This window comes from Dasypus novemcinctus, chromosome 10, assembly GCF_030445035.2.
Source record: "Dasypus novemcinctus isolate mDasNov1 chromosome 10, mDasNov1.1.hap2, whole genome shotgun sequence".
NCBI lineage: Eukaryota > Metazoa > Chordata > Mammalia > Cingulata > Dasypodidae > Dasypus > Dasypus novemcinctus.
This window is the reverse complement of record NC_080682.1, coordinates 45,102,178-45,125,878: the sequence shown is the minus strand read 5'-3', so window position 1 is coordinate 45,125,878 and position 23,701 is coordinate 45,102,178. Positions and strand designations below refer to the sequence as shown.

Here is a 23,701-nt window from a genome sequence, read left to right as displayed (position 1 = left end):
CCCAGCAGGAGCCCGCCACGGCGGCGGCCTTCTCGCCGCGCCTCCGCCTCCCGCTCCGCCGCCGCCGCCGCCTCCGCGCCGCGCTCCGCCCGGATGGCCAGGGCTGTGCCCGAGAATGGCGGAGCGAGAGAGCGGCGGCCTGGGCGGGGGCGCCGCGTCCCCGCCTGCCGCCTCCCCGTTCCTGGGTCTGCACATCGCGTCGCCTCCCAATTTCAGGTGAGAATCCCCGCGCGTCAGCCGAGACTGATGTGCCTTCCCCCGGTGCCACGCACAGGCCGGACCCCGGGAGCGAGAGGGCGGCGCGGACAGGGAATCCCGTCCCTGGACAGAGCCTCCCCTCAGCGCCCCTTAGCCTCAAGTCCCACCTGAGAGCTGCTGCGTTTTCACGGTGCTGCTCCCTCCGCCATGCCTCGTCCTAGGGAGGAGCGCGCGGGCTGCAGCTGGAGGAGGGGGCTCCTCTCGCCTACCTTGGGGCTGCGGCGGGGCCTGGGTCTGGATGGTGAACCCGGAGAGGCAGGCTGCCCGGGCTTTGCCTGTGCCCGGCCGAAGGCTTCTGAATAGAGGCGGGAGCAGGCTGGGCTGTCCCGTGGGTCCCAGTTTCTTGGGGCACCCGATCCCCTTGGTGTTGGAAAGAGGGAGTTGTGGGCCCCTCCCCGGCCCTGTCTGGCCAGATGGGCCTAACTCCCATACCTGGCGTGGCCAGGACCCTCTGTGCACTTGCACAAGCACTGAGCTGGTCTAGGTGTAGAGAGCTCAGTATTAACCTGGGGGTCCTAGGCCGGCCTGAGGGGGGGAACCTGGTTTGGAGGTCCTGGAATAGCCATTGAGGGGTACCTGCTGGGGTAAGCACCCAGGCCCTGACCTGAACTCCCCTTCCACCACCACCCCACCCCCAAACAGGTGTTGGGCAGCTAGTAGGTGAATTTCAGAGAAGGACAGAGTGGGTGTTGTGGGGACAGGGATGCCCCTCCCCTGTCATGCCCCTAGTTGGTGAGGAGGAAGAGGAGGGTGCAGCTGCTCCGGAGCCTAGGAGAAGGGGGCTCATTGTGTTGCCATCTAATGAGCTGGCGCCTTCCCCTCTCCTGGGGCCTCCACCCCAGCCAGGCCCCAGCTGGGCTCTGGCGCCAGCCCCTCCTCTGACCAGGAGGTCGCTGGCTCCCTGGCCCTCAGGTGGGCAGGGACCCCTGGGGATCTCTAATGGCATCATCAGGCCCGGGAACCTCCCCTGCGGCCCCAGCCTGAGCTGAGCCTGGAGGATGAGAGGGAGGGGAGCCAGCTGGAGGAGGCAGGAGGCCAAAGCCTGAGGGCTGGGCCCCCTGCGGCGGTCTGAGGTCCCACCTGCGGGGCCTAGCCCGGCTCCACGCTAATGCTAGCTGGGAGAGTGGAGGGTCTGCTGCACTGTTGGAGATCCCGCCCAAGCCAGAGGGGCCTGACTTCAAATCCTAGCCCCTCCCCTTTCTAGCCTTCTGAGTGCGGTCTGTTAAATGGGCTAATGCATATGAGTGCCCGCCTGGAAACAAGGTCATGTACAGCGGATCACTGCATATGTGCGGTTCCTCCACGCTAGCGGTCGTTTGTAGCACTCACTAGCGCCCAGAGCATTTTCCCAGGGTTGACTCATTTGGCCCTCATAACCCGAGTGGGAATTGGTCTGTCCATTTTAAATTTGAGAAAGTTGAGAGTCAGGACGGCAGAGTGGCTTGCCGAGGAAATCAGAGGCTGAGGCTGGACTACAGCTCAGCTCTGGGTCCACCACCAGGCCCTTACCTCTGGCCTAGTGTTCTCCATCCCCACCCTGCCCCTGGCAGGCAAATTATAGCAGAGGCTTTAGTGAGAGCAGCTGATGAGGTGAACACCAGCCCGTGTGTGGCCAGCTGGGGGCCAGACGGGGCAAGGGTGGTGGTATACAAAAAGGCCAAAGCGTGGGCCCACCAGGACATCACAGCCTGACTGGGGAAAACAAGGCCAGTTTGTGGGAATAAGAAGAGCCTGTGTCTCAGGCCTCACAGGCCCTGCCCCGCCTCCTCCAGCAGCCCCCGCTGCCCTTTCCTTTGTCCCAGCACTTGGCCTAGCTTGGTTTAACCCTGGACAGCTAGTGCTGTCCCATGGCTCTTTGGTGGGGTGATGGGTCCAGCTGGCCTGGGTTTGATTCCCAGCTCGGCCTTCTGAGCTGGGTGCTTATCCCCCCTGAGCCTCTGTTTCTTCTCCAAGACCATGACTTTGATCCCTGCCCAGAGCAGTCCTAGGACACAGATGAGACGACACATGTTGAATGTCTCCAGGGCTGTGCAGAGCTGCATGCACACAGGACTGTTTTCATTATTGTGCATGTATTTCTGGTTCCCCAGCTCCTCTGTCAGCTCCTGGAAAGCATGAGGGCTCAACAGCTAAACTTTTGGATCCCCAATGCCCGGCACAGAATAGGTGCTCAATAATCATTTATTGGTTTGTTGCTTAACTAAGGATAAAATCCAGTGCAGGAGATCAGAGAATAAAAATTGTAAGTGCCAGGCTGTCTGGAGGCACTTGCTTAGCCTATGCTCCTCTCTAAGCGCTTTCTGTAAGCAGTAACTCCTCACAATCACCATATAAAGAGGGTAGTAGTCTTATCCCCAATTTGCAGATGAAGAAACTGAGGCATAGTGGAATTAGATAATTGGCACCAAAAGCTGGCATTTGAACCTAGGCAGTCTGATTTCAGAATTACCCTGAAGAGAGAGAGCTTATGGGTTTGGGGTAGGGAAAGTATATTAGTCAAGGTTCTCTAGGGAAACAGAATCAACAGGAGATATCTGTCAATAGTATGAGATTTTATAAGAGTCTCTCATGTGACCGTGGGGATACACAAGTACAGGTTCCACAGGCAGGCTGCAGCCAGGGGTTCTGATGAAAGTCCAGTGAAGGTCCTTGATGAGTTTCTAGGAGATGTTCCCTGCGCAAAGCTGGGAAATTCCCTCTGAATGCCGAAATCACTTCCCCTTTTAAGGCATTCAACTGATTGGATAAAGCGTCACTCAGTGCTGATGGCGCTCTCCCTGGCTGATGGTAGATGTAATCAGCTATCTATGCAGTAAACTCATTGGTGACTGAAGTCCATAAACGTCCTTGTATTACAGTTAGCCCAGTGCTTGCTTGACCAATCAATTGGGCACAATTACCTGACCGAGTTGACACATTAGCCTAACCACCACAGAAGGAGACTTTGTGGAGGGGCGAGCATGATGGGGGTATGAAGGAGGGGCAGCACTTGTGAGTTAGTAGTTGTTATAAATAGATATGTGTGGAGTTTCGTTTGTTTCTGATTATAGATGTGCTCCAGCAGGGTACTGGTAGTTACCTCTGGGTATGGTATCAATACCCAGAAGAAGTGAGGGGTTTTTACTTATTTTACCTATGTCTGTATTATTTGACTTTGTGTTTTCATAGTGAGCATAGGTTACTTCTATAACTTACAAATTAATTTTAAAAATGTAAAATTTAAGTGATACATGTTCAGTATAAAAAAATCTCTAGAAAATAAAATTTAGAAATGAACACCATGGCTGGATTGGGGTTGGATAGGTGGGATGAAGACGAGGGGCAGTCCACCTGGGGCAGGAGCAGGGGGACAAGGGTGCAGCCGGGTGAGCAGGTTGACTTGAGCGTGTGAAAGGGGATCATGGTCTAGAGAGACCTTAGAAAGTAGCTCCAAACCAATCCCCTGCCCTTTTACTTAGGTGGACATCAGAGAGGGTGAGTGGCTTTGGCAGGAGCACACGCAGGTTAGCGGCAGAGCTGGGACAGAGCCCAGGCCTCCTGATTCCCTGCATGGTGTTCTGCTCACCCTACTACCCTGCCTCAGGAATGAGAGCTGAGGCTACAGAGACGTGCAGGGACCTCCTCATTTATCTGATCATAAGGTTATCCGCTCTTGGTTGTTCCCTTGTTCATTTAACAACTATTTACAATCTGCCAGGATCACTGGGGAGACACTCCAGAGGCACAGACAAGGGCCTGGTTGTCACACAAGTGAAGGCAAAGGGAGATAGACAAGGCTTATGAGACAGGCTGATGACCCAGGTTTAAGGGGCCATAGCAGGTGGAGAAGTTCACCAGAGGAAGCGCTGTCTCATCTCAGGCCTGGGGGGTGGGGAAGTATCATCCAAGAAGAGGAGGGATGAAGGAGAGAGCAGCATGTGCGACTGGCTAGAGATGAGAGAGGGGCGGGCTGTGTTGGATGTCCAGTTGGGTGCGAGCAGGGCGTGCAGGGGCCTGGGGGCCATGTTAGGACACTGGCCTTTTCACTGAGGGGGAGCCTGCGAGTGTTTAGGTAGGGGAGGACAGGTGGGTTAGGGCGCTTGCTGGCAGTGTGGTATAAAACGTGGAGGAGACGCAGGGGTCCAGGATCCTGGGGCTCCTGAGGGTGTGGAGGTGCCCTATGGGAAAGGAGAGATTGGGGGGGGGGTTGAGTGGTGAAGTCGTTGGTGGGCTGCTGAATTTGAGGTTGGTGATCATTGGGGTGACCCAATTGGAGGTTGCAAAGCAGGCTTTGGGCGTGGAGCTCAGGGGAAGGGATTGGGCTCAGGGGAAGGGATTGGGCTGAGGCCAAACGCCCTGGGAGTCTCAGCAGGTAGAGAGATGGCCATTGAACGTCTCCACCCAGCGAGGCTACAGAGTGAGGCAGTGGATGGCCGGACCCAGGCAGAGGGATGCCAGGACACGCAGAGAAGGGGCAGTCAAAGAGCGGGGAGTGAAACTGGGGGAGGCTAGGCACCCCAGAAGCCAAGGAGTGGCTTATAGTTAAAGGGAGAGAGCACAAGCAGGGGTAGAAGGGCATGAAGGCCAGACCAAGCAAAAGGCCCTCCTGGGGGAGCCCCGGCCCTGTGCAGCCAGCCAGGCTTTGGTGGGAGGATGGAGGGGTTGGGAAAGCCACCTCCAGCCCCAAGCCCCAGACAGCTCAGCAGACCCTGCCCCTGCTCCTGACGAGCCTGAGGTGTGGGGTGGACGACGGTAACCACTTGTTTCGTTCAGGCCGGACTTGGCCAAGGCAGGATTTCAACTCCAGCTCTCTGATGTCAGCCCTAAAGTTGGTTTCTGGATTCCTGGAATGGGCCACAATCCAGTTATAGCTGGGGTCCCAGTGGGTCACAGCACCATTCCCACTTAGAAATCCTTCCCTATTGCAGGATGCCACCCGTGTCCCTTGGCCCCACTCTCGTCGTCATTCAAGATATGTTGGAGCATCTACCACGCGGGCCTTGTTCTAAGTGCTGGCTTAGACCCGGGCTCCCGCTGTCATGGAGCCGCCAGGCCTCTGTCAGCCAGTCCTGCCTTTTCTAGGCATTCTTGCAGCTCCTTCAGGGGCTGGCTCTTGGGCATGTGGAGTCAGTGCCAAGGCAAATAGGATGGCCCCTGATCTCAGGAAAATTACAGTGCCAAGAAAGTGGCCACACCCAGAACTGGGGCTGGGAGTGTGACGCCTGGCTGGGGTGGGTGTCCCGGGACAGAAAGTTTGTCAAGGAGGGCAAAGGAGAAGAGAGCGCCCCAGAGGCTGCTGCATCCCCTGGCCATGTGTCCGTGTTAGGGTTTCTTTTCCTGAGTGTAAGTCATCGTGGTGAACTCAGATGGTCACATGTTCTGCATTTTCCCTCATTTTGTTAGTTGCCATTTTCCACGTCAATACCCAGACTTTAAAATGTTCATTCCAAAGGCCTGTATAGTGCCCTGCCCACGGGATGGCCCCACTTTAACACCCCAGCCCCCGGGATTGGGCAGTTTGGTTGTTTTCATTGTTCACTGTTATGGCGAATAAACATCCTGTGTACAAAAGTTTTCCCACATGTGAGATTGTTTCCAAAAAGTCCATTCGCTGGATCCCAGAGTTCTTTTTTTTTTAACTAGATAAATTATATGTTGACAGAAAAGTCAGGCAGAAAATACGGAGTTCCCACAAGCCACCCCCCACCCACGCAGTTTCCCTGTAATGAACACTTTGTGTCACTGTGGTACCTTGGTCACAATTGATGAAACGGTGTTATCATTATATTGTTAACTGCAGCCATAGTTTACATTCAGGCTCACTGTTTGTAGTGTACAGTCCTATGCTTTTTTAAAAACATTTTTACTCTAATAACATATATATAGCCTAAAATTTCCCCCTTTAAACACAGGATCCCAGAGTTCTTGCTCCACTTCGGCACCAAAGTGTGTACATAAGCAGACTAACCCCCCCAAGGAGGGTTGTCCCTTGGGACTCTTGGGTTGGATTCAGAGTTCACTGGAGTATGGACAAGGTAGGGAAAGGAATTCCAGACCAAAGGACCAAGCCCAGCCTGATCCCAGAGTCCACCCAGATCTGGGGGGTGGGGATGGAGGGGGCTCCCGAGGACGAGGCTGGGCCTAACGGGCGCCCACCCACCGTTTCAGCCAGCGCCATCTTCCCAGGAGGCCCAGCCATCCTCCCCCAGACTCTGCTGTAGGTGGGGACACGGAAGGAGAACTGAGAGCAGGACTGACTTAGAGATGTACGGGGAACACCAGTGCTTCATTCATTTAACGACATGTGTTAAGCACCTGTTTGGCACCACCCATGAAGCTGTTGATCAGGAAAGCCTTGCTTCCTGCCCTGATGGATTCCATGCCTTGGAGGGGAGACCGCCACTGTCAGGTCATCCAAAGGTAGCTTTCCAAGGCTTTCCCTGGCCCGATCAGAGAGGTCAGAGAGGGCCTCCCCAAGTAGCTGATACAGCTGCTGAGGAAGGCAGAGGCCAGAGAGAGTGGAGGAGAGGGGATGATACAGGCTGGGGCAGAAAGAAAGGGACCCTCAGGCCACAGGTGAGAATTTTGGCCCCTTTCCCTGAGGGCTGAGGGAAGCCTTGGCAGGGCTCTGAGCTGGGGAAGAGTGACCAGGCCAGATTTGCATTTCACGTGTTGGTTTGGGCTACCCGGTGGAGACTGGCCTTCCGGGCAACCAGTCAGAGCTGAGCAGCCATCCTGCGAATGCTTTGGGAGGCCAGCTCTGGGGACTGCAGGAAGAAACAAGCTGGTTCCCTGGTGCTTTTCTGTCACCAGGGGCCCTGGTGGCACTAAGGGCAGGGCCCAAGGTCCTCCTCACCTCACTATACCCAGCCAGGGACAGGGAGGCTTCAGAATGGCCTCTGGACAGCGAGATGCCTGGCTCAGATTTGGTCTTGCTCAGTTAAAGCCCCAGCACTTTACCCGTACTTTGCAAATACGTTTAACTCAGCCTGCCAGCCAGCCTGAGCGTGGTGGGAACAAGGACCCTCAGGAAATGTGACAGCGTGGGGCAAAGAAAATGCCACGAAGTAGACATCAGGATGCAGGCACTTGTTCAGGGGCGTTTAGGGTCAGAAAGGAGGGATGGCACTCGGAGCAGGAGGAGGTAAGTGAACACAGGAAGAGGGGCCCTGGGACACACGCAGCAACCCCACAGCCAGAGGGGTCTCATGAAGCAGAGTCACCAAATGTTGATTTGGAAGGGACCTAGGGACCCTCCAGCTGCAAGCAGGCAAGCGGGTTCTGAGCATTTGGCAGTGACTGCTTTGGAAGGGAAGCTGCCAGAAGTCTCTAGACCCAGAGGCCAGGAGGCCAGCCTGCAGGGGATCATGATACAGCCGGGGTGGCCTCCTGGTGCTCAGGGCTCAGGTTTCCATGAGCAAGGTGGGGTCAGGGGGGTCCTCCGTCCTCGCCTCCCTCCTCCCCACCCCCATTGCCCCTCAGTTGCTCTCCATGGGCCTGGAAGAATCAACAGTCTGTTTGGCTCTCCCTCCACCTAGGGGCTTGGGTCCCCCAGGGCTGTGGCCAGGAAAACAAGAATGCCTGGAGAAGAGGGAAGGAAGAGCAGGGTCTGGGGGGAAGGGTGGCTTGCAGAGGGGGCGCCTTGACCAGTCAGTCCCCTTGATCGATGACGTGACCTCCTCACGGCACTCGGCACGGCACAAACAATTCACTCCATCAGTCCTGACCAGCACCCTTGAGGCGGGCGAGCAGGGATAATGGCCTCATTTTATATGTGGGAAACCGAGGCCTAAGGGACCTTATACCTGAGCCTTAATGTACCTCATCTGTAAAATGAGCAAAATAAAACCCTCTCCCAGGGTGGTGGCGAGGATTAAGGGAGGCACGCGGCACAGGGTTGGCGGTTAGGCTGCTCAGGAGATGGAGCCGTCGCTCCTTGTAAGTGAAGAAGCAGAGGCAAGACTGGACCTCAGGCCTCCTGCCTCCAAGCCTGAGACGGTGACCACCCTACCTCCCTGCCCTGCTTATGAGAAGCACCCGAGAAATCCCATAAGGCCCACACCCCAAGCTGCCCAGTGGACACGGCCAGCGCTCAGCACAGGTGCGCTGCCCCTGAGCCCAGTGCTCTCACCGCTCCCCAGTGAACTCCAGTTCCCTCCTCTGCAAAGGGTGATACACCTATTCCTGGCCCATCCACACCTGCTGACCAAGGAAGTGGGAGTATTGGGCTGTGCTGAGGCCGAGCCGGACCCTGTGGGCACTGCCCCTGACACTTGTGCTTGAGAGGAGAGAGTAGAGGCTAAGGACGTCCTGTGACAAACATCTAGCAGACACAACTGAACACCTAGCACATGCAGATCGACCTTGCCAGCTCTGCCCTGCAGGAGCGTACAGCCCAAACCTGAGACGGGATGGAAGGAGGAGACATGCATTGAGCACCTGCTGGGTACGGGGTGGGGGTGTCTGAGATGTTAGCTCCATTCACCTTTGGAGCAGCTGGGGTGGGGTGGGGGTTTCTGATGGAGGCCTCACTCTGTCCACTCCCCTACACTGACTCACCTCCAGGCAGATGGCGACACACCAGAGGTGATGACAGGGGCCCAGGGAGTGTTGCCAGGAGGGCCGTAAGGGCTTGGAGAAGGTGATCCCAGGGCACTGGCACTGGGGAACCAGGAGGGCTTCCTGGAGGAGCGGGCCTGAACTGAGCATTCTTCCAGCAAGCACGGTAAAGAGCCTACTACGTGCTCCATGCCATGCACTGGATTAGGTGATGGGAAGCAGGTGCCTGAGCAAGGCACCCACCCTGACAGGAACTGACCAGTACAGAGGCGATTACGTGTGGAGCTGGAGACCTTGACTTTGGGCAAGGGCTGCTGCTACTAGCAGGGAGCCTTGAAGCATTCTGGGCAGGGGTGGTATTTCGGGCAGCTTTGCCTGAGGGTGGCGAGTGGGGCGGAGTGGCTCAGACACGGGGAGCCTTGGGGAGTCAGGCCAGTGGGACGCTCCTGCTCCAGTGGTCTGGGAGGGCAGAGGCGAGGAGGAGCAGGGCTCAGCTGTAAGGGAGGGGAGACGTGGGGGGGCGTGAAGCCAGGCTGGCTCCCGCCACAGCGCTGGCCTTCTCAGGGCTCATCCAGGTACTCAGTGCCAGCGCTGAGTTCTCGTCCCAGGGCCGCAGGTGTCCCCCTACCCTGACCAGAGGCAGGGCTGCCCTGGCTTTTGGCCCAGGCCCTCTTCCCCAGCCCACCACCCCCATCAACACGAGCTGGCCCCCCACACCCTCTCCCTGGCTCTGGGAACTACCGCCTGGGCTCGGGGCTGTGAGACGCCTCACAGCACCTTGTGCCTACAGCCTCTTTCCCTGGTCAGAATCCCTCAGGCACCGCCCTCCAGGGGCCTTCCTGCTTTTCCTTTCACTCTGCAGGGACGAGATGCTCACTACCACCCCAGGCAGCCCTCCCTCCCCTGCTCTGAGGCCTCGGACCACTGGCCTGCCCTTAGCCCCGGCTGTGGAGCTTCCTGCACCCCAAACAGGCCCTTCCTGGGTCCTAAAGGATTGAGCCCTGGAGAGGGGAAAGAGTTCTGTCCTGCACCCAGGGATGCAGTGGACGCAGCCAGACCCCGCCCAGTCTGCACCATGTGGACAGGGATGGGGCCCACAGAGGCCTCCCTAGTGGGGTGAGGGGGCTGAGCTGGTGGCCGTGTGGAAGAGGCACCCATTCTTGGGGAGTTTTTCGCCACCCAGGCACACACAGTGTGGCGCTGGCCCTTTAAAACAGATCAGGGGCTGGCTTTTAGGGGAAAACGTCCCGGATTGCTGCCATCTGCTTACAAGCCTGGCCCTGGGAGGGGGGCCACCGCAGCCCCTGACAGGGGCATTGGAAGGGCAGGTGGAGCCGGTGGCATTGATTGCAGTAACCTGATCCCGCGGGGGAGGCTGCCACGACAGCAGCAACGAAACGGGCCCGGGAGGGAGCTGCCGGCAGCCGAGGGCTGGGCCCCGGAAGAGCTGGGGCTGGGGCCCGGCTCCGCAGCCTCCTCTCCCGGCCCATCCATTTTTAATGAGCTCCCCAGGCTTCTGCAGCCGGCAGGACGCAGAAAGGCAGGCCCAGGAGGTGAAGGCCAGAGGCCCCAGCCCTGCCCTGCGCCCTGGCCCCCCCACCCGTCTGGGCATGAGAGGGCGGCCCTGGGGCCCCGCAGCCCCCTGGCCGGGCAGGGCTCTCCATGCAGCTGGTGCTGAAGATGGATTCAAGCCCAGACAATGACAGCTGGTTGGAGGATCAGTGGGAGCGCTGGTAGGGGGCGTGGGGGTAGTGGGGGAGGCGGGCTGGCGGTGGGGATGGGCCCTCCAGCCAGCGCTGGGGCTCTGTTTGGCCTGATGGTGCTGAGAGGCCTTGGGGTGAGCCTCCCGGGTTCCCCTGGGGGCTGGGCCACCACTTTTCCTGGGTGACCTTGGACTAGGGGGCCTCCCTGTACTCCATGCCTCAACCTACTGGTCTTATTTAAGACAAAGTCCAGGCTCCTGGCTTCCTGAATGTCCCACAAATCAAGTGGAGTACCCAGGTCCAGGGGAGAGCTGGGACAGGTGTCAGGCCAGCACCCCAGTGGCGGCTCAGCCCTGCATTCTGGGGTGGGGGCGCGGGCTGGCCTGGGAAAGGTGGTCCCAGCGGAGCTGGGTGGGTTCTGGTGCTGGAGCACTCTGGTCTGTCTCCTGAGTTCACTGTCGACACCTCCCGCCCCAGCCCCAGCCCCGGGCCTCCCCACACCCCATCTGTGCGGCCTCTTGTTCAGGGTCCATAATACTGGGCAAGGGGATGTTGTGGCTGAAGAGATGAGACCCAAGAACAGCACGAAGGCCCAGTCTCTAACGGGACAGATTGCCCTTCATTTATTGCCAGGGCTCGAGCAGCGTGGGTTTTCCTGGGCTGGCAGGTCCTTCTGGGCTGCCCGCTCTGGTGCACTTCTCTGAGGCTGGGGAGGGGCCTTGGTCCTCCCCGCCCTGCCAGCCCTGTGGGTCTGTTGCTGCAGGGATTGCACAGGGAGCCCCCTTCCTGCTGGCATCCCTTGGAGGCCCTTCTCAACTCTCTCCACTCTCCAGCTGGGCCTTCCAGGCACTGCCTGCTGGTTGGCACCAAGATGGACACCTCCCAGGCGAGAGGAGCTAGAGTCGCCTGGAACCTCCCCTTCCACCACCACCCTCTTGGCATGAGCCCCAATATCATTCCCAGCCTGTTAGCTGCCCCTGCATTGGCACGGGCAGACCTCAAGTGCCATCCTCTGGGGGCTGTGATCTGCCTTCGAGGGGCTGCCCCTTGGATAAGTAATGGGGACATGTCAGTGGACTTAGCAGTCCCCCTGGGCTGTAACTTTGGCTTCTTGTCCCTACCAGGCTCACCCATGACATCAGCCTGGAGGAGTTTGAGGATGAAGACCTCTCCGAGATCACCGACGAGTGTGGCATCAGCCTGCAGTGCAAAGACACCCTGTCCTTACGGGTAAGGGTAGACTCACAGAAGCTTGTGAGTGGGGTGGCAGGACGGATGGGGATGGAAGTGAGGGCCTCCCTGTACCTACAAGGGGGCTTTCAAGGTCTGCCCAAGGTCTCCTCATTAAACAAATCCACACAGGAAACATCCAGTCCAACACTTGGCAAGTCTTGGGTGCTCATCAGAATTTTGTGTATTTGCCAAAAGCTAAGGCACAAACAAAAAGGGCCAGAGGTAAGGGAATGCTAGGACTACCCTAGATCCTTTGGGGAGAGGCCCTGGCAGAGGGCCTGAGGCAGAGCAGGGTGGAGTCAGGTGGAATCTGCAGTGCCTTGGGGCAGGAAAGAGCCAAGGCCCTGTTGGAGTAACTCCCGCCACTGCCAGCTGCCACTGCACCAGGCCACGCGGTACAGCCCCTAGCACCCCTGTGCCCTCCTGGCCCTCAGGGCCCCCGCTGGCGAGCTAACCCAGCATCGTTACTGCTTTGGGTCCCTTGGCTTTGTCATGGGCAGATGGCTCCTCCTGTCAGGAGCTCTTTCAGTAGCTGGGAGCCTAGGTCAGATGGGCATCTCTCCTGTGTCTTTTCGGAACAGGAAGGAGGGGTCAGTTAGCCAGGAAATGGGAGGCCAAGCTCAGGGCTAGGCTTTAGAGCCCACAGGTTCTTTCTTCCCCCTGAGGAGGGTGGGGAAGCTAGAGGAGACAAGGTGCTAGGGATTGTGGTTAGTAAAGGCAGAGCTGCAATGAAGTGGGGGTGGGGAGCTGTCTCTCTGTGCACCTCCTGCTACCTCCAGTGATTCTGTAAGCTCTGCCAGGCAGGAGAAAATTGAGGGGTGAGGCTAGCCCCCCAGGACCTACTACTCCAACCCTTTACTCCCCATCAGGCCAGGAGAGGATGGAGGCAGACGCCACTTATTCTGGACTTGGGGACCAGGCCCAAGCTTCTCTCAGGTCAACACACCGCCTGCTCCCCCAACATGCACCGGCGGTCCGGGAGGGGGTGGCCCTGGGGCAATATTAGCTAGGGGAGTAATTGTACCCTGTGGGGCCCTAGGCAAGCTCCCGGGGGCATTCACGCCCACTTTCCAGTGAGCCCTCACCTCCTTGGGAAGCAGTGCTATTGCCCCCAGTTAACTGGTGAGGAATTGGAAGGGTCAGGGGAGCCATCTGAGGTGCCAGGGAGTTAGTGGAGGACCTGGAACTAGAAAAAGGCAGGGTTGAGGGAAAGTCTCAAAGTCGGAAGGGCCTTGGCCAGTGGCTGAGGAGAGGAGCCGGGGAGGGTGGGGGTGCCACGACTCCGTTCCAGGAGCCTCCCGTTGCCCCTCCCCCTCAGCACCCCCCCCCCACCCCGGTCTCCGCAGGCGCACTGCGCCCTCCCGCAATCCCTCGCCTGCTGAGACTCAGTTTTCCTCACAGTCCCCTTCAAATATTAGCGTCCCCCTCCCTTTGGGCTCCATCTCCTCGGGGCCTGAACCCCTTAGCGACCCCCGCGTCCCCATGGCAACAGAGGTGACCTCACTCTGGGCTCGGCTTACAACCCGGGTGAGGTCACCGGCCGTTGTCAAGGGAACAGGAGGGTGTAAGGAGCAAGAAGGAGGGAAGCACAGGGAGGGGGGAGGTGTGGACTGTCGAAGCCACCGGCCGAAGTGGGGGATGAGGGGGCAGGTGGTCCGGCGCAGCTCCGGGGGGTTGGCGGGGGCGGCCCTGTCCTCCGGGCGCCCTCCACCCTCTCATCCCCCCTCCGCGGCCGCGGAATGGACTCTCCCGGGCGGTGCCGGCGGGGGCGGGGCTAGGCGGCTCGGCCCCGCCCCAGCCCGCCCCTGACCCCGCCCCCCGCCCTTGCAGCCCCCGCGCGCCGGGCTGCTGTCTGGGGGCGGCGGCGGCGCGGGGAGCCGGCTGCAGGCCGAGATGCTGCAGATGGACCTGATCGACGCGGCGGGGGACACTCCCGGTGCCGAGGACGAGGAGGAGGAGGACGAGGAGGAGCGCGCGGCGCGGCGGCCGGGAGCGGGGCCGCCGGAGGCCGAGTCGGGCCAGGAGCCGGCGCCCCGCGGCCAGTGCCAGGGCCCGGGCCCGGGCAGCGCGGACACGTACCGGCCCAAGAGGCCCACCACGCTCAACCTCTTCCCGCAGGTGCCGCGGTCTCAGGTGAGGCGCGAGCGGCGTGGGGCGGGGCCGAGGGGGCGGCGCCCTTGGGCAGGGCCCGGGCGGTGTGGAGGGATGCTGCGCCCGCGGGAGATCCGCCGGGCTGCGGGGTGGGGAGCGAGGAGGGGCTGCGGGAAGGGGGCGGGTGGGGTCTGTCCTGAGGGGCAGGGGCTGAGTCCAGCTGGCTGGGTTTGGAGGCCTGAGGAGGATGGAAGGAGTGATGGGCCGACAGGGACCATGTGGATGATTAAGGGAACAGGGTTGGAGGGGTTGGAAGGGTTTGGAGCTTTGGATCTCAGGCTGTGAGAGAGGGCTTCCCGCCTCAGGGAAAAGTGGTCAGGGTAAGGGAGGGTCGTGGGAAATTGTGGAGAGTTGGGATGGGGAGCTTTCAGGGGCAGCTGCAATTTCCAGAAGGCAGGGGAGAGAAATGGGAGTTGGAGCTGCTTGGCTGAGTTGGGGGCCTAGGGCCCCTTGCCGGGGTGGCTGGATGCCAAGGAGGGCTGAATAGAGTCCGGGAGAGCTGGCTGTGGCCCTTTGTCTTCCGGACCCCGTCAGGAGAGGTAGAGAGAGGGAGTTCCAGGGAGGTGGGGCTGTTGGTGGATGGTGCAGGGGCTGCAGGGAAGGGGTTGGGCCCTTTCCCAGGATCCTCTGGAATGGATTTTGGCAGCCAGACTCATGAATGTGAGGGCTTGTGAGAGCTGCTGAGGGTGTTCCCAGAGGAGGGGGCCTGAATCGTGTGTAGGGAGGCTTGTAGGTAGGGATTGTTCCAGGGGGTCCTGAGGTGCTGAGAATGTGGGCCGGGCAGCCAGGACATCCAGCAAGGAGGGCAGCTGACAGCTACATCTGTCATTTCCTCAGTCACGTGCTACTGCTGGGGGAGAGAACCATGTTACAGAATCGTCATTTGGATGATTCATCCCAGACCTCCTGGCAAGCTGCTGGGAAGACCCTTCCTTCTGCTTTTTTCAGGCTCTCCTGGAATGTTCTGCTCTTCCCTCGGCCATAGCTCCCTGACCTCCAGGGCAGGGAGTCACCCCGTCTCTGACTTGGGTTAGGATTAAGCATCTTACATGTAAATCCTCTGTGTCTGGGACTGGGGTCCTGGCTCTGTCCCCAGAACTCCCACTTCTCCCCACCACTTCTCCCTTGCTCACCGCCACATACACAATGGCCTTCACCACTTTTGTCGAGGCTGATGGGAACATCTCCCTGAAGGTTGACTGACTTCCAATAGAAGGGGAGATCTAGTAGTCCTGGCTAGAAGTGCTCCAGGATAGTTGGGGGGTGAGGCCCTTGGCAAGTTGTGGGGGGCAGCAGAGTGCCTAGGGATGGCCCAGCGGGGGCAGGGCCAGGGCCTCCCTGTGCCGGGCACTGTTGACCACTTCTACCACAAGGGCCCTTTGTTCCCTGCACAGGACACGCTGAATAATAATTCTCTGGGCAAGAAGCACAGTTGGCAGGATCGGGTGTCTCGATCATCCTCTCCCCTGCAGACAGGTAAGTCAGGCCCTTCTCCCGTATCTGGACCTCATCCTGCCCTGACTCAGTCCCCAGAGAGCAAACCCAACAGCCTCAGCTTGCCAAGTGGAGGTAAATTGCCCTTCCAAGCGAGCCCATCTGGGGCCGAGGTCGGCTGTGGCATGGCGTGAGTGAGTTGACTGCCCCAGAGCCTACAAAGGCCCCCTTGCCAAGGGCCAAGGGAGGCTTTGTCTTGGCTTCTGGTGTCGAGATGCTGAGATGGAGGGAGCAGGTAGCTTGAGGTCAAGGGCGAGGGCACCTGCCTTCAGTGCTGGCCTGCTGCTCTCCAGGGGAGCAGACACCTCCACATGAACACATCTGCCTGAGCGATGAGCTGCCACCCCAGAGCAGCCCGGCCCCCACCAAGGATCGGGGCACCTCCACTGACAGCCCCTGCCGCCGCAGCGCCGCCACCCAGATGGCACCTCCAGGTGGCCCCCCTGCCGCCCCACCTGGTGGCCGGGGCCACTCGCATCGAGACCGCATCCACTACCAGGCGGACGTGCGGCTGGAGGCCACTGAGGAGATCTACCTGACCCCGGTGCAGAGGCCTCCAGACCCTACAGAGCCCACCTCCGCCTTCCTGCCGCCAGCCGAGAGCCGGATGTCAGTCAGCTCGGATCCGGACCCCGCCGCCTACCCCTCGGCCACCGGGCGGCCGCACCCCTCCATAAGCGAAGAGGACGAGGGCTTCGACTGCCTTTCGTCCCCAGAGCGGGCTGAGCCCCCGGGGGGAGGATGGCGGCGGAGCCTGGGGGAGCCGCCGCCGCCTCCGCGGGCCTCGCTGAGCTCGGACACCAGCGCGCTGTCCTACGACTCGGTCAAGTACACGCTGGTGGTGGATGAGCACGCACAGCTGGAGCTGGTGAGCCTGCGGCCGTGCTTTGGAGACTACAGTGACGAGAGCGACTCGGCCACGGTCTACGACAACTGTGCCTCTGCCTCCTCGCCCTACGAGTCAGCCATTGGTGAAGAATACGAGGAGGCCCCCCGGCCCCGGCCCCCCGCCTGCCTCTCCGAGGACTCCACACCCGATGAGCCTGACGTGCACTTCTCCAAGAAGTTCCTGAACGTCTTCATGAGTGGCCGTTCTCGCTCCTCCAGTGAGTCAGCAGGGGAGCAGCTGGCGGGGAGATCCAAAATGAGGGGTATTCCTGGGAGGCGACCTCGGGCCCCATCCAGTTCAAGATCTGAGGACCGAGAGCCCTCAAGCTGTCCCTCTAAACCTCAGCCAGAGCTGGGAGCAGCCTCCTCCAGCGCCACCGCCTCTCCTACAGGTGCGGAGTCCTTCGGGCTGTTCTCCTGCATCATCAACGGGGAGGAGCAGGAGCAGACACACCGGGCCATATTCAGGTGAGAGCCCGCGGGCTTGGGCGTGGCCTGGCCCCCCCACACACACTGCCCCTGCCATCACCGCAGGCCAAAGCCTGAGCCCCCTCTTGACCAGGTCAGTTGCCCCCCACTGGCAGTCATTCAACCACTGAGCTCCACTGTCCACCCTCTCAGTGCACTGTCCACCCTCCTGGCACTCAGTCTGTGGATGGTCACGGCCGAGCGTGGTCTTCGCTGAGGTGAGGTGTGGGAGCTCAGCACTGGCCAGGGGCAGGGTGCCCACGGGGTGGCCGGAGAGAGCATGCCTGAGTACACACAAAACCCCAGGAGGCGCTCGCTCCGCCATGGCCCCTCTTAGGTTATCCGGGCTCCGGGCACCTCCTCCCTGGGCCCGTGAGTCCCTCGATGGCAGCATGCCTGTCTGACTGATCTCGGTCCCCTCGGGAACGAGCATTGTGGCAGACACACAGAGGCTGCTTTGTGAATGTTTATTGCACGAACGATGCCCGTGTGGCTCCCTGGCCCCGTAGCAGGGTGGCAAGTCGAGGGCCTGGCTGGAGAGGCCCTGCCGATGCCGTTCCTCACGGGCCTGTGGCGGGGACAGGTTTGTGCCTCGACACGAAGACGAGCTCGAGCTGGAGGTGGACGACCCTCTGCTGGTGGAGCTGCAGGCCGAGGACTATTGGTACGAGGCCTACAACATGCGCACAGGCGCCCGGGGCATCTTCCCCGCTTACTACGCCATCGAGGTCACCAAGGAGCCCGAGCACATGGCAGGTAGCCTTCCTCTCCCCTGCCTGCCGCCCCGGCCCCACAGCTGCCTGCCCTGCTTTCTGCCAGGCAGATACATGCTCCGGAGTGCCTGTGCGCTCCACTCGCTCGCTCACTCGCTTGCTCTTTTTTTATTTTAATTTTTTTTAGTTTGAGGTACTTTCAAACTGACAGGACAGTTCCAAAAATAATACAAATCCCATCCAAAGAACTCTAGTATACCCCCTACCGCCACCACCCCAAGACACAGATCTACCAATTTTAACATTTTGCCACTCTTGCCATATCATTCCATCTATCAATCTATCTGTCCAGCTGTCTCTCAATCCATTTTCTGAACACTTGAGTGTAGATTGTATGCATTATGTTCCTTTAACACTTAATACTGCCATGTCTGTTTCCTAAGAACAAAAATATTCCCTTATTTATCCATCTCAAGTGTATTTATCAAGTTGAAGAAATTTAACATTGATACAAACTTACAGACTATATTCCAGTTTTTTCATATGTCCCAGTAATGTCCTTTTGGGCCTTCTCTCCTCTCTTGTCAGATCCCATCTGGGATCATATATTGCATTTAACTGTCATTGTCTCTTTAGTTGCTCATGCTTTTTTTTTTCTTAAATAATAATGGGAACATATATATGACAGACTTTCCCATCTCAGCCACTCCCAAGCATACGGTTCACAGGAACGAACCACATTTGCATGTTGTGGACCCCTCACCACCTTCCATTACTAGAACCTTCCCCTCCCCCCAAAGAGAAACCCTACACCCATTGTGCATTAACTCCCCGTTCCCCCACCCCTGCCCCTGTCTCTGGGGACTTACATATTCCCTGATACCTTTGTGGTTACCACAATGACCTGTTTCTATATTATGAGTCCCAAAGCCCTGATATCTCACGACTTTTTATGTAGCTCTCCTGGGCTTTTCTCTAGCACCCGGGGAGGGGAGGGCAGAGGTGATCAGGTCCACTTCACCAGGAGAGCAGTGGGGCCGGCAGAGCTGCGCCATCCCTGGACTGCGGCACCCTCTGCTGGCTCGTCACTCTGCGTGCTTCCCCCTCCGTCCCTCCCTGCTCACCCCACTCCTTCCAGCCCTGCCACTCCTTACTTCCCGCTTCCTTTCTAGCCCTAGCCAAAAACAGCGACTGGGTGGACCAGTTCCGGGTGAAGTTCCTGGGCTCGGTCCAGGTGCCCTATCACAAAGGCAATGACGTCCTCTGTGCCGCTATGCAAAAGGTACCTGGATTCCCCTCCCTGCCCTGCCTCGGATGGCAACACGCTGCCAGCTGGTCCAGTTCCTCTCCCAGGCGGGAGGGACACGGGTGTCTGGAGGCAGCAGAGGCCTCAGGGCCCAAACCCTGGAGTAGGAGGGTGTTGGCAGGGGAACAGGCAGCACCCGACACTGGCTTGGCCCCTCGCCCACAGATTGCCACCACCCGCCGGCTCACCGTGCACTTTAACCCGCCCTCCAGCTGCGTCCTAGAGATCAGCATGCGGGGGGTGAAGATAGGCGTCAAGGCCGATGACTGCCAAGAGGCCCAGGTGACGCCCCCGGCCACGAGTGCCCCGCTCTCCAACCAGGTTTGCCCTGCAGAGGTTTTACCTTCTCCCAGCCCGTGCCCCCTGCAGCCCTGCAGGCTGGATGATCGCCCTCTTGCTTCTCTTCTCCCTCCTGTAGGGGAATAAATGTAGCCACTTTTTCCAGTTAAAAAACATCTCTTTCTGTGGATACCATCCAAAGAACAACAAGTAAGCAGGGAGGGCCAGGGGCGGAGGCAGCGGGTGGGGTCTGGCACCGGCAGGGCTAGGGCCGAGGTGGTGAGTGGGCTGAGGGCCTGAGCTCCTGCCCCCCATGACTGCCGCCCTCCCCCAGGTACTTTGGGTTCATCACCAAGCACCCCGCTGACCACCGGTTCGCCTGCCACGTCTTTGTGTCTGAAGAATCCACCAAAGCCCTGGCGGAGTCTGTGGGGTACGTGTGCCTGTGCGCCGCCGGGCCCCAGCCCCCAGCCCCCCACAGGCCCCGCGCCGCCCTCCCCCAGCTCAGGGCACTGGCTGGTCTGGAGCGCTGTCCAGGCTTTCCCGAATGAAATCTTACCCGGGAAGCTCAAGTCATAGAGGGCCAAGCGGTGGCTCCTGCCGCGGGGACCTGCCAGGGCCCCCGAGGCTCCCGTCTGAAAACCCCGCGTGGAGATCCTGTTCCGCCCCGCGCGCCTCCTCCCGCGGCTGTCCGTCACTGGGGTGTCTGTCTGCCTTCCAGGAGAGCATTTCAGCAGTTCTACAAGCAGTTTGTGGAGTACACCTGCCCCACAGAAGACATCTACCTGGAGTAGCCGCCTGCCGTGCACACCCCAGGCCGTCACACCTACGCCAGCACGGCTGGCTGCTGAGGGGAGGGCACGGCTGGAGGAGGGGCACCCGCCGCCCCCACCAGAGGATAGGGAAATGGGGGGGCAGCTAGCCAGGGGAGGGGAGGGTGGGGTTCTGGGGCGAGGCACATGCGGTTTATTGTAACATATGGGATTAGATTCATCTATGGAGGACAGAGCGGGCTGCCCGGAGACTGGGAGGGGTGTGGCTGGGCCCGGCCTCTGGCCAGGGAGGATGCCCGGCCAGGAGGGGAGGGTTCTGGCCTCACTTCCCCTGCCTGGCTCATGGCTCCCGTCTGTCCACGGCCATGCCACTGGCGAGTGCCCACCCTGCCCCCACCCCGTTCCCACCCCACCCTCCACCGAGGGGCCCTGAGCTCAGGCTGAGGCTGGCCACCTTCTGAGGACTTTCCATTAAGGAAATGGCAGCTGGTGGAGGTGAGGACCCTGTTCTCAGCTCTGTCACTTGTGTGGCCTCAGGATGTCTCCCACATCTGACCTCGAGGGTATGCTGGCCCCTGGCAGGCTTAGGACCTCGGCGGGTAGGGGGACACGCTGCAGCGGGACCCCTGCCCTGGCAGGGAAAGAGGCTCCTTGACTGGCCCGGGCCAGCGGGGCCCCGAGGCTGCTTCAGCTGTAGCCCCGTCTTGGTCCTGTCACCCCGGCCACGACTATTAAAGTGCCATTCCCTGTCTGGATCGCACAGGTGTGTCTGCTGACGCCCTCCCGCGCCGGCCCGTGCGCATCGCAGGAGAGCCGAGGCTTTGCTGCACAGAATAGCTTTATACGGGGCTCGCGTCACGGGTGCGCGTCGTAGTAATACTCAGCCATGTCTGGCCCATCGCGCTTGCGCTGCTGGGCTCGGGAGAGGAGGGGTCGGGGCCCTCGTGGCCAGGGGTGCTTGGGTCGGATGCCGTAGTCTACAGGGAGAAGAAGGCAGGGACGGGGGAGAGAATCTGGTTTTTTGAATCGAGCTGAAGTCACCCTTGAACAGTTGCTGGTTGGGATGGGAAGCCCCCCAGAGGCTGGAGCTGGGTGCCCTCCCCTGGGGCACGGCTCCCTGCTCTGAGCAGGGTGGAGGGGTTGGGTGAGAGAGATTACCGTCCACCAGGCCGGACAGTGGCTGGGAGAGTTCCAGGGGGGCCGAGAACTCCTCGGGAACAGCCTGCTGCTGCCTGCGGGAGGCGTTGGGGCTGCTCAGCTCTGGCCCAAAGGCAGGGGAGGTCCTCAGGCCTCTGGCCCTGCCCCCTCCCCGTGAACGCGGCCCCGTGGGTGGGGGGCAGGCGGCTGGCACCCCGACAACGAGGACAGCAGGCCAGCTTCTCCTCCGGGGATGGAAGCCCACCGCCTTCCAGGCCCCCTGCCTAGCCCTCCTGCCCCTCAGGGGTCACCTCAGAGGCTGGGGACGAAGGAGTGCGGCCGCCAGGAGGAGGTAGAGGACGAACAGGCTCAGCCCGGCCCTGGGGTGCAGAGCCCCCAGCATGGCCAGCACCATCTCCTGCTCAGGTCCCTGAACCCGGCTTCCGCCTGCCCCTCCCCCGCGCACGGAACCTGCTGCTGGGCTCCGGGGGGGGGGCACCTCACAAAGGGCGTTAGTTCCAGGGCTCGGCGCCCCCCAGCCTGGGGCGAGGCCGGCAGCCTCCACGCTGAGGCATTGTTACTGTCCTCCAGCGGCTGCCGGAAGGAATCCTGAGGCGGTGCCATTGCCCACGGTTAAGAGCACAGGCTCGGAGCACATCTCCATTCCAACCCTGGCCGCCTCGTCAGCTGCACAGGCTGCTGATCTCTGTAAGAGCAGTTGTCAGGTGACGTAGAGAAGGTGCCCAGCAAGGCCGGGCACGCGGAAGGCCCTCCACAGAGGCCGTGCTCACGGGGCCACCCCGGAGCGCCAGCCATTCCCACTCCGCCGCCCCCGTCCCGCTGGAGTCCACCAGGAGAGGGGACAGTGCCGCCCCCACGGCTCCCGGCCTCTTAGAAGAGCCTGGTAGTTTTCAGGTCACGTGGCAAAGCCTTGGCGTATAAGCCTCACGAGGGCAGAAATGCGGTTTTGTCGCTGCAGGCTCCCAGCACTGACACCTGGTAGGTGCTCAGTAAATTGTTGAGTGGATAAACGCCGGAGGGGAGCACGACCAGAGCCACAACCCCTCCAGGCAGCTCAAGACCCCAAGGCCCCTTCTTCGCCTTGTTCCTGGTCTGATGCCGCACCCTCTACCCCACCCCTTCTTTAACACAACTCACGCCTGGTGCGTTTCGGAACCGTGGGAGGCGTTGACCACATCACTCTGTGCCCCCCCAACCACACACACCGATGAATCAGAATCTGAGGGCCGGGCCCAGGGAGCTGTGCTCGTTACCCAGGTGCTTCGAAAACAGCGGCCCCACTGGCTGGCCCAACCCCTTTCCTTTAACTGATCAGGCCCAGAGAGGGCTCCCCTGGTTTCCACCCTGGCTCCCCTCCAGTGGCCTCGTTCCTGCTCCTGCTGGTCCTGCCTTGAGGCCAAGTTCTGGTGTTTCCTGCAGCCCGGTCTTCTCCCCTGTGCTCTAAGCCCAGACTGACTCCGCACTGGTCACCTCCCTTCAGATGTCCTGCAGACAACTCATCTCCCACAAAGCTGCCTTAGCGTCCTCTGCCCCACTGACATTTGCCCTGCCTGGAACCCGGGGCTCCTCTGCGTGGCTCCACCTTGCCCTTCCCTCTCCTTGCCTCCCAGCACCTCCTGGGGTCGACTCAATCTCTCTACGCCCACTGCCACTGCCTTCACTCACCCTCTCCTACTGACGCGGGCCTCTGTCCCCGCCGTCTTCACCCACTCCCCGCCTCCACCACAGGCTGCTGGGATGTTTTCACAGATCCCTCCTCACTGCCTGCCGTAGACCAGGCCCATGTTCCTGCAGCGGGCACGGGATGCCCCTTCCACTGGGCCCTGACTGTCCTCTCCAGGCTCAGCCCATCTGCCTCTGCCCCCAGCCTGTCAGGCCCCAGCAGTGGGGACTCCTCACACTTTGTTTCACCTGCTGGGACACCGCGCAGGCTGTGTTCTCCCCACGGGACCTCCCTTCCCAATCTATTGAAAACCTAATCCTTTAAAAGCTTGCTTTAAGCGAGATTTTCCTGGTAAGTCCCTTCACCGCGCCCCCATCCTGTCAGGCAATTGCCACGACCCCCTTCCCCACCCAGTCTACACATTTTGACACACTTGGACCCACAGCAACAATCCCAAGTACCGCAGACATTTACGTCTGTCCCCTCCATGAACCACTGACAGCCTCGCTCGTTTCTGGACATACAGCCCGTGGCAGACCCCCTGCGGGGCCAGCGCCCAGCAGCGCTCGCTCAAGGAAACTGAGTCTCAGTCCCTAGCCCTCTGGTCCTGCCTGCCAGTCCCGCCCTTACCCGTCCTGTGGGTCAGGACATCCACTCCCCAGCCCAGGACCTGGGTGGAGGCTCCGAAGAGGCCCTCGAGAAAAGACATTTCAGGTCAAGGCAGCCACTCCCAGAGGGTCTTCCCAGACCCCAAGGCATCTGAAGGGTGATGCCTGGAGGCCAGAGGTACGGCCAGACTTAAGGGAGAGGTGGGGTTCTATTTACAGGGCAAGGGGTGCAGGGCCAGGGGCGAGGAAGGAGAGAGGTGGGACAGAGAGACCGGTGTGCTGGCCTGCTCAGCCCCAGGCAGCCTCGGCTATGCTGGGACGCTGGGAAGCAGGGAACCGCAGGGTGCAGCCCCTGATGCTCGCACCCAGCTTCCTTCCAGCGCCTCTGGGGCTCCCTCCCCACCATCAGCCCACTACTGGCTGGTGCTTGACATTCTTTTCCTAGGACAGCAAAGCCTTTTGCTCTCA

At 60.2% G+C, this 23,701-nt stretch overlaps 2 protein-coding genes across 5 annotated transcripts; one reads left to right on the top strand and one right to left on the bottom strand.

The window, feature by feature from the left end:
• MAPK8IP1 (mitogen-activated protein kinase 8 interacting protein 1) lies at nucleotides 1–20,564 on the top strand. 4 transcript variants are annotated; one of them, XM_058305446.2, is made up of 13 exons: nucleotides 10,067–10,529; nucleotides 11,624–11,729; nucleotides 12,602–12,668; nucleotides 13,563–13,865; nucleotides 15,278–15,359; nucleotides 15,671–16,483; nucleotides 16,658–16,733; nucleotides 17,317–17,489; nucleotides 18,619–18,728; nucleotides 18,918–19,073; nucleotides 19,171–19,241; nucleotides 19,366–19,464; nucleotides 19,753–20,564. In XM_058305446.2, the coding sequence occupies exons 1-13, from the start codon at nucleotides 10,496–10,498 to the stop codon at nucleotides 19,823–19,825; spliced, it is 2,163 nt and encodes a 720-aa protein (XP_058161429.1). In that variant the 5' UTR covers nucleotides 10,067–10,495; the 3' UTR covers nucleotides 19,826–20,564. The 4 variants fall into 4 exon arrangements, with proteins under 4 accessions (XP_058161431.1, XP_058161432.1, XP_058161430.1 ...); XM_058305448.2 differs by lacking the exons at nucleotides 10,067–10,529; nucleotides 12,602–12,668 and adding an exon at nucleotides 1–216 and having other exon boundaries at nucleotides 18,918–19,034; XM_058305449.1 differs by lacking the exon at nucleotides 12,602–12,668 and having other exon boundaries at nucleotides 10,029–10,529; nucleotides 18,918–19,034.
• On the bottom strand, nucleotides 20,558–21,761 carry FREY1 (Frey regulator of sperm-oocyte fusion 1). The gene is made up of 3 exons (XM_004457890.4): nucleotides 21,253–21,761; nucleotides 20,963–21,036; nucleotides 20,558–20,781 (listed from the first exon to the last, which is right to left on the bottom strand). Exons 1-3 carry the CDS (start codon nucleotides 21,354–21,356, stop codon nucleotides 20,660–20,662), a joined length of 300 nt encoding a protein of 99 aa, XP_004457947.1. The 5' UTR covers nucleotides 21,357–21,761; the 3' UTR covers nucleotides 20,558–20,659.
• Nucleotides 21,762–23,701: the final 1,940 nt, after the last annotated feature.

Excerpts from the sequence above, each read along its gene's own strand:
- MAPK8IP1 (XM_058305446.2), top strand. The coding sequence starts at position 10,496 with ATGACAGCTGGTTGGAGGATCAGTGGGAGCGCTG. Across the intron at positions 12,669-13,562 it reads CAGGCCCAAGCTTCTCTCAG|CCCCCGCGCGCCGGGCTGCT; the intron begins GTCAACACACCG and ends CCGCCCTTGCAG. Across the intron at positions 16,734-17,316 it reads ACACACCGGGCCATATTCAG|GTTTGTGCCTCGACACGAAG; the intron begins GTGAGAGCCCGC and ends TGGCGGGGACAG.
- FREY1 (XM_004457890.4), bottom strand. The coding sequence starts at position 21,356 with ATGGTGCTGGCCATGCTGGGGGCTCTGCACCCCAGGGCCGGGCTGAGC. Across the intron at positions 21,037-21,252 it reads CTTCGTCCCCAGCCTCTGAG|GCAGCAGCAGGCTGTTCCCG; the intron begins GTGACCCCTGAG and ends CGCCTCCCGCAG. Across the intron at positions 20,782-20,962 it reads ACTGTCCGGCCTGGTGGACG|ACTACGGCATCCGACCCAAG; the intron begins GTAATCTCTCTC and ends TTCTCCCTGTAG.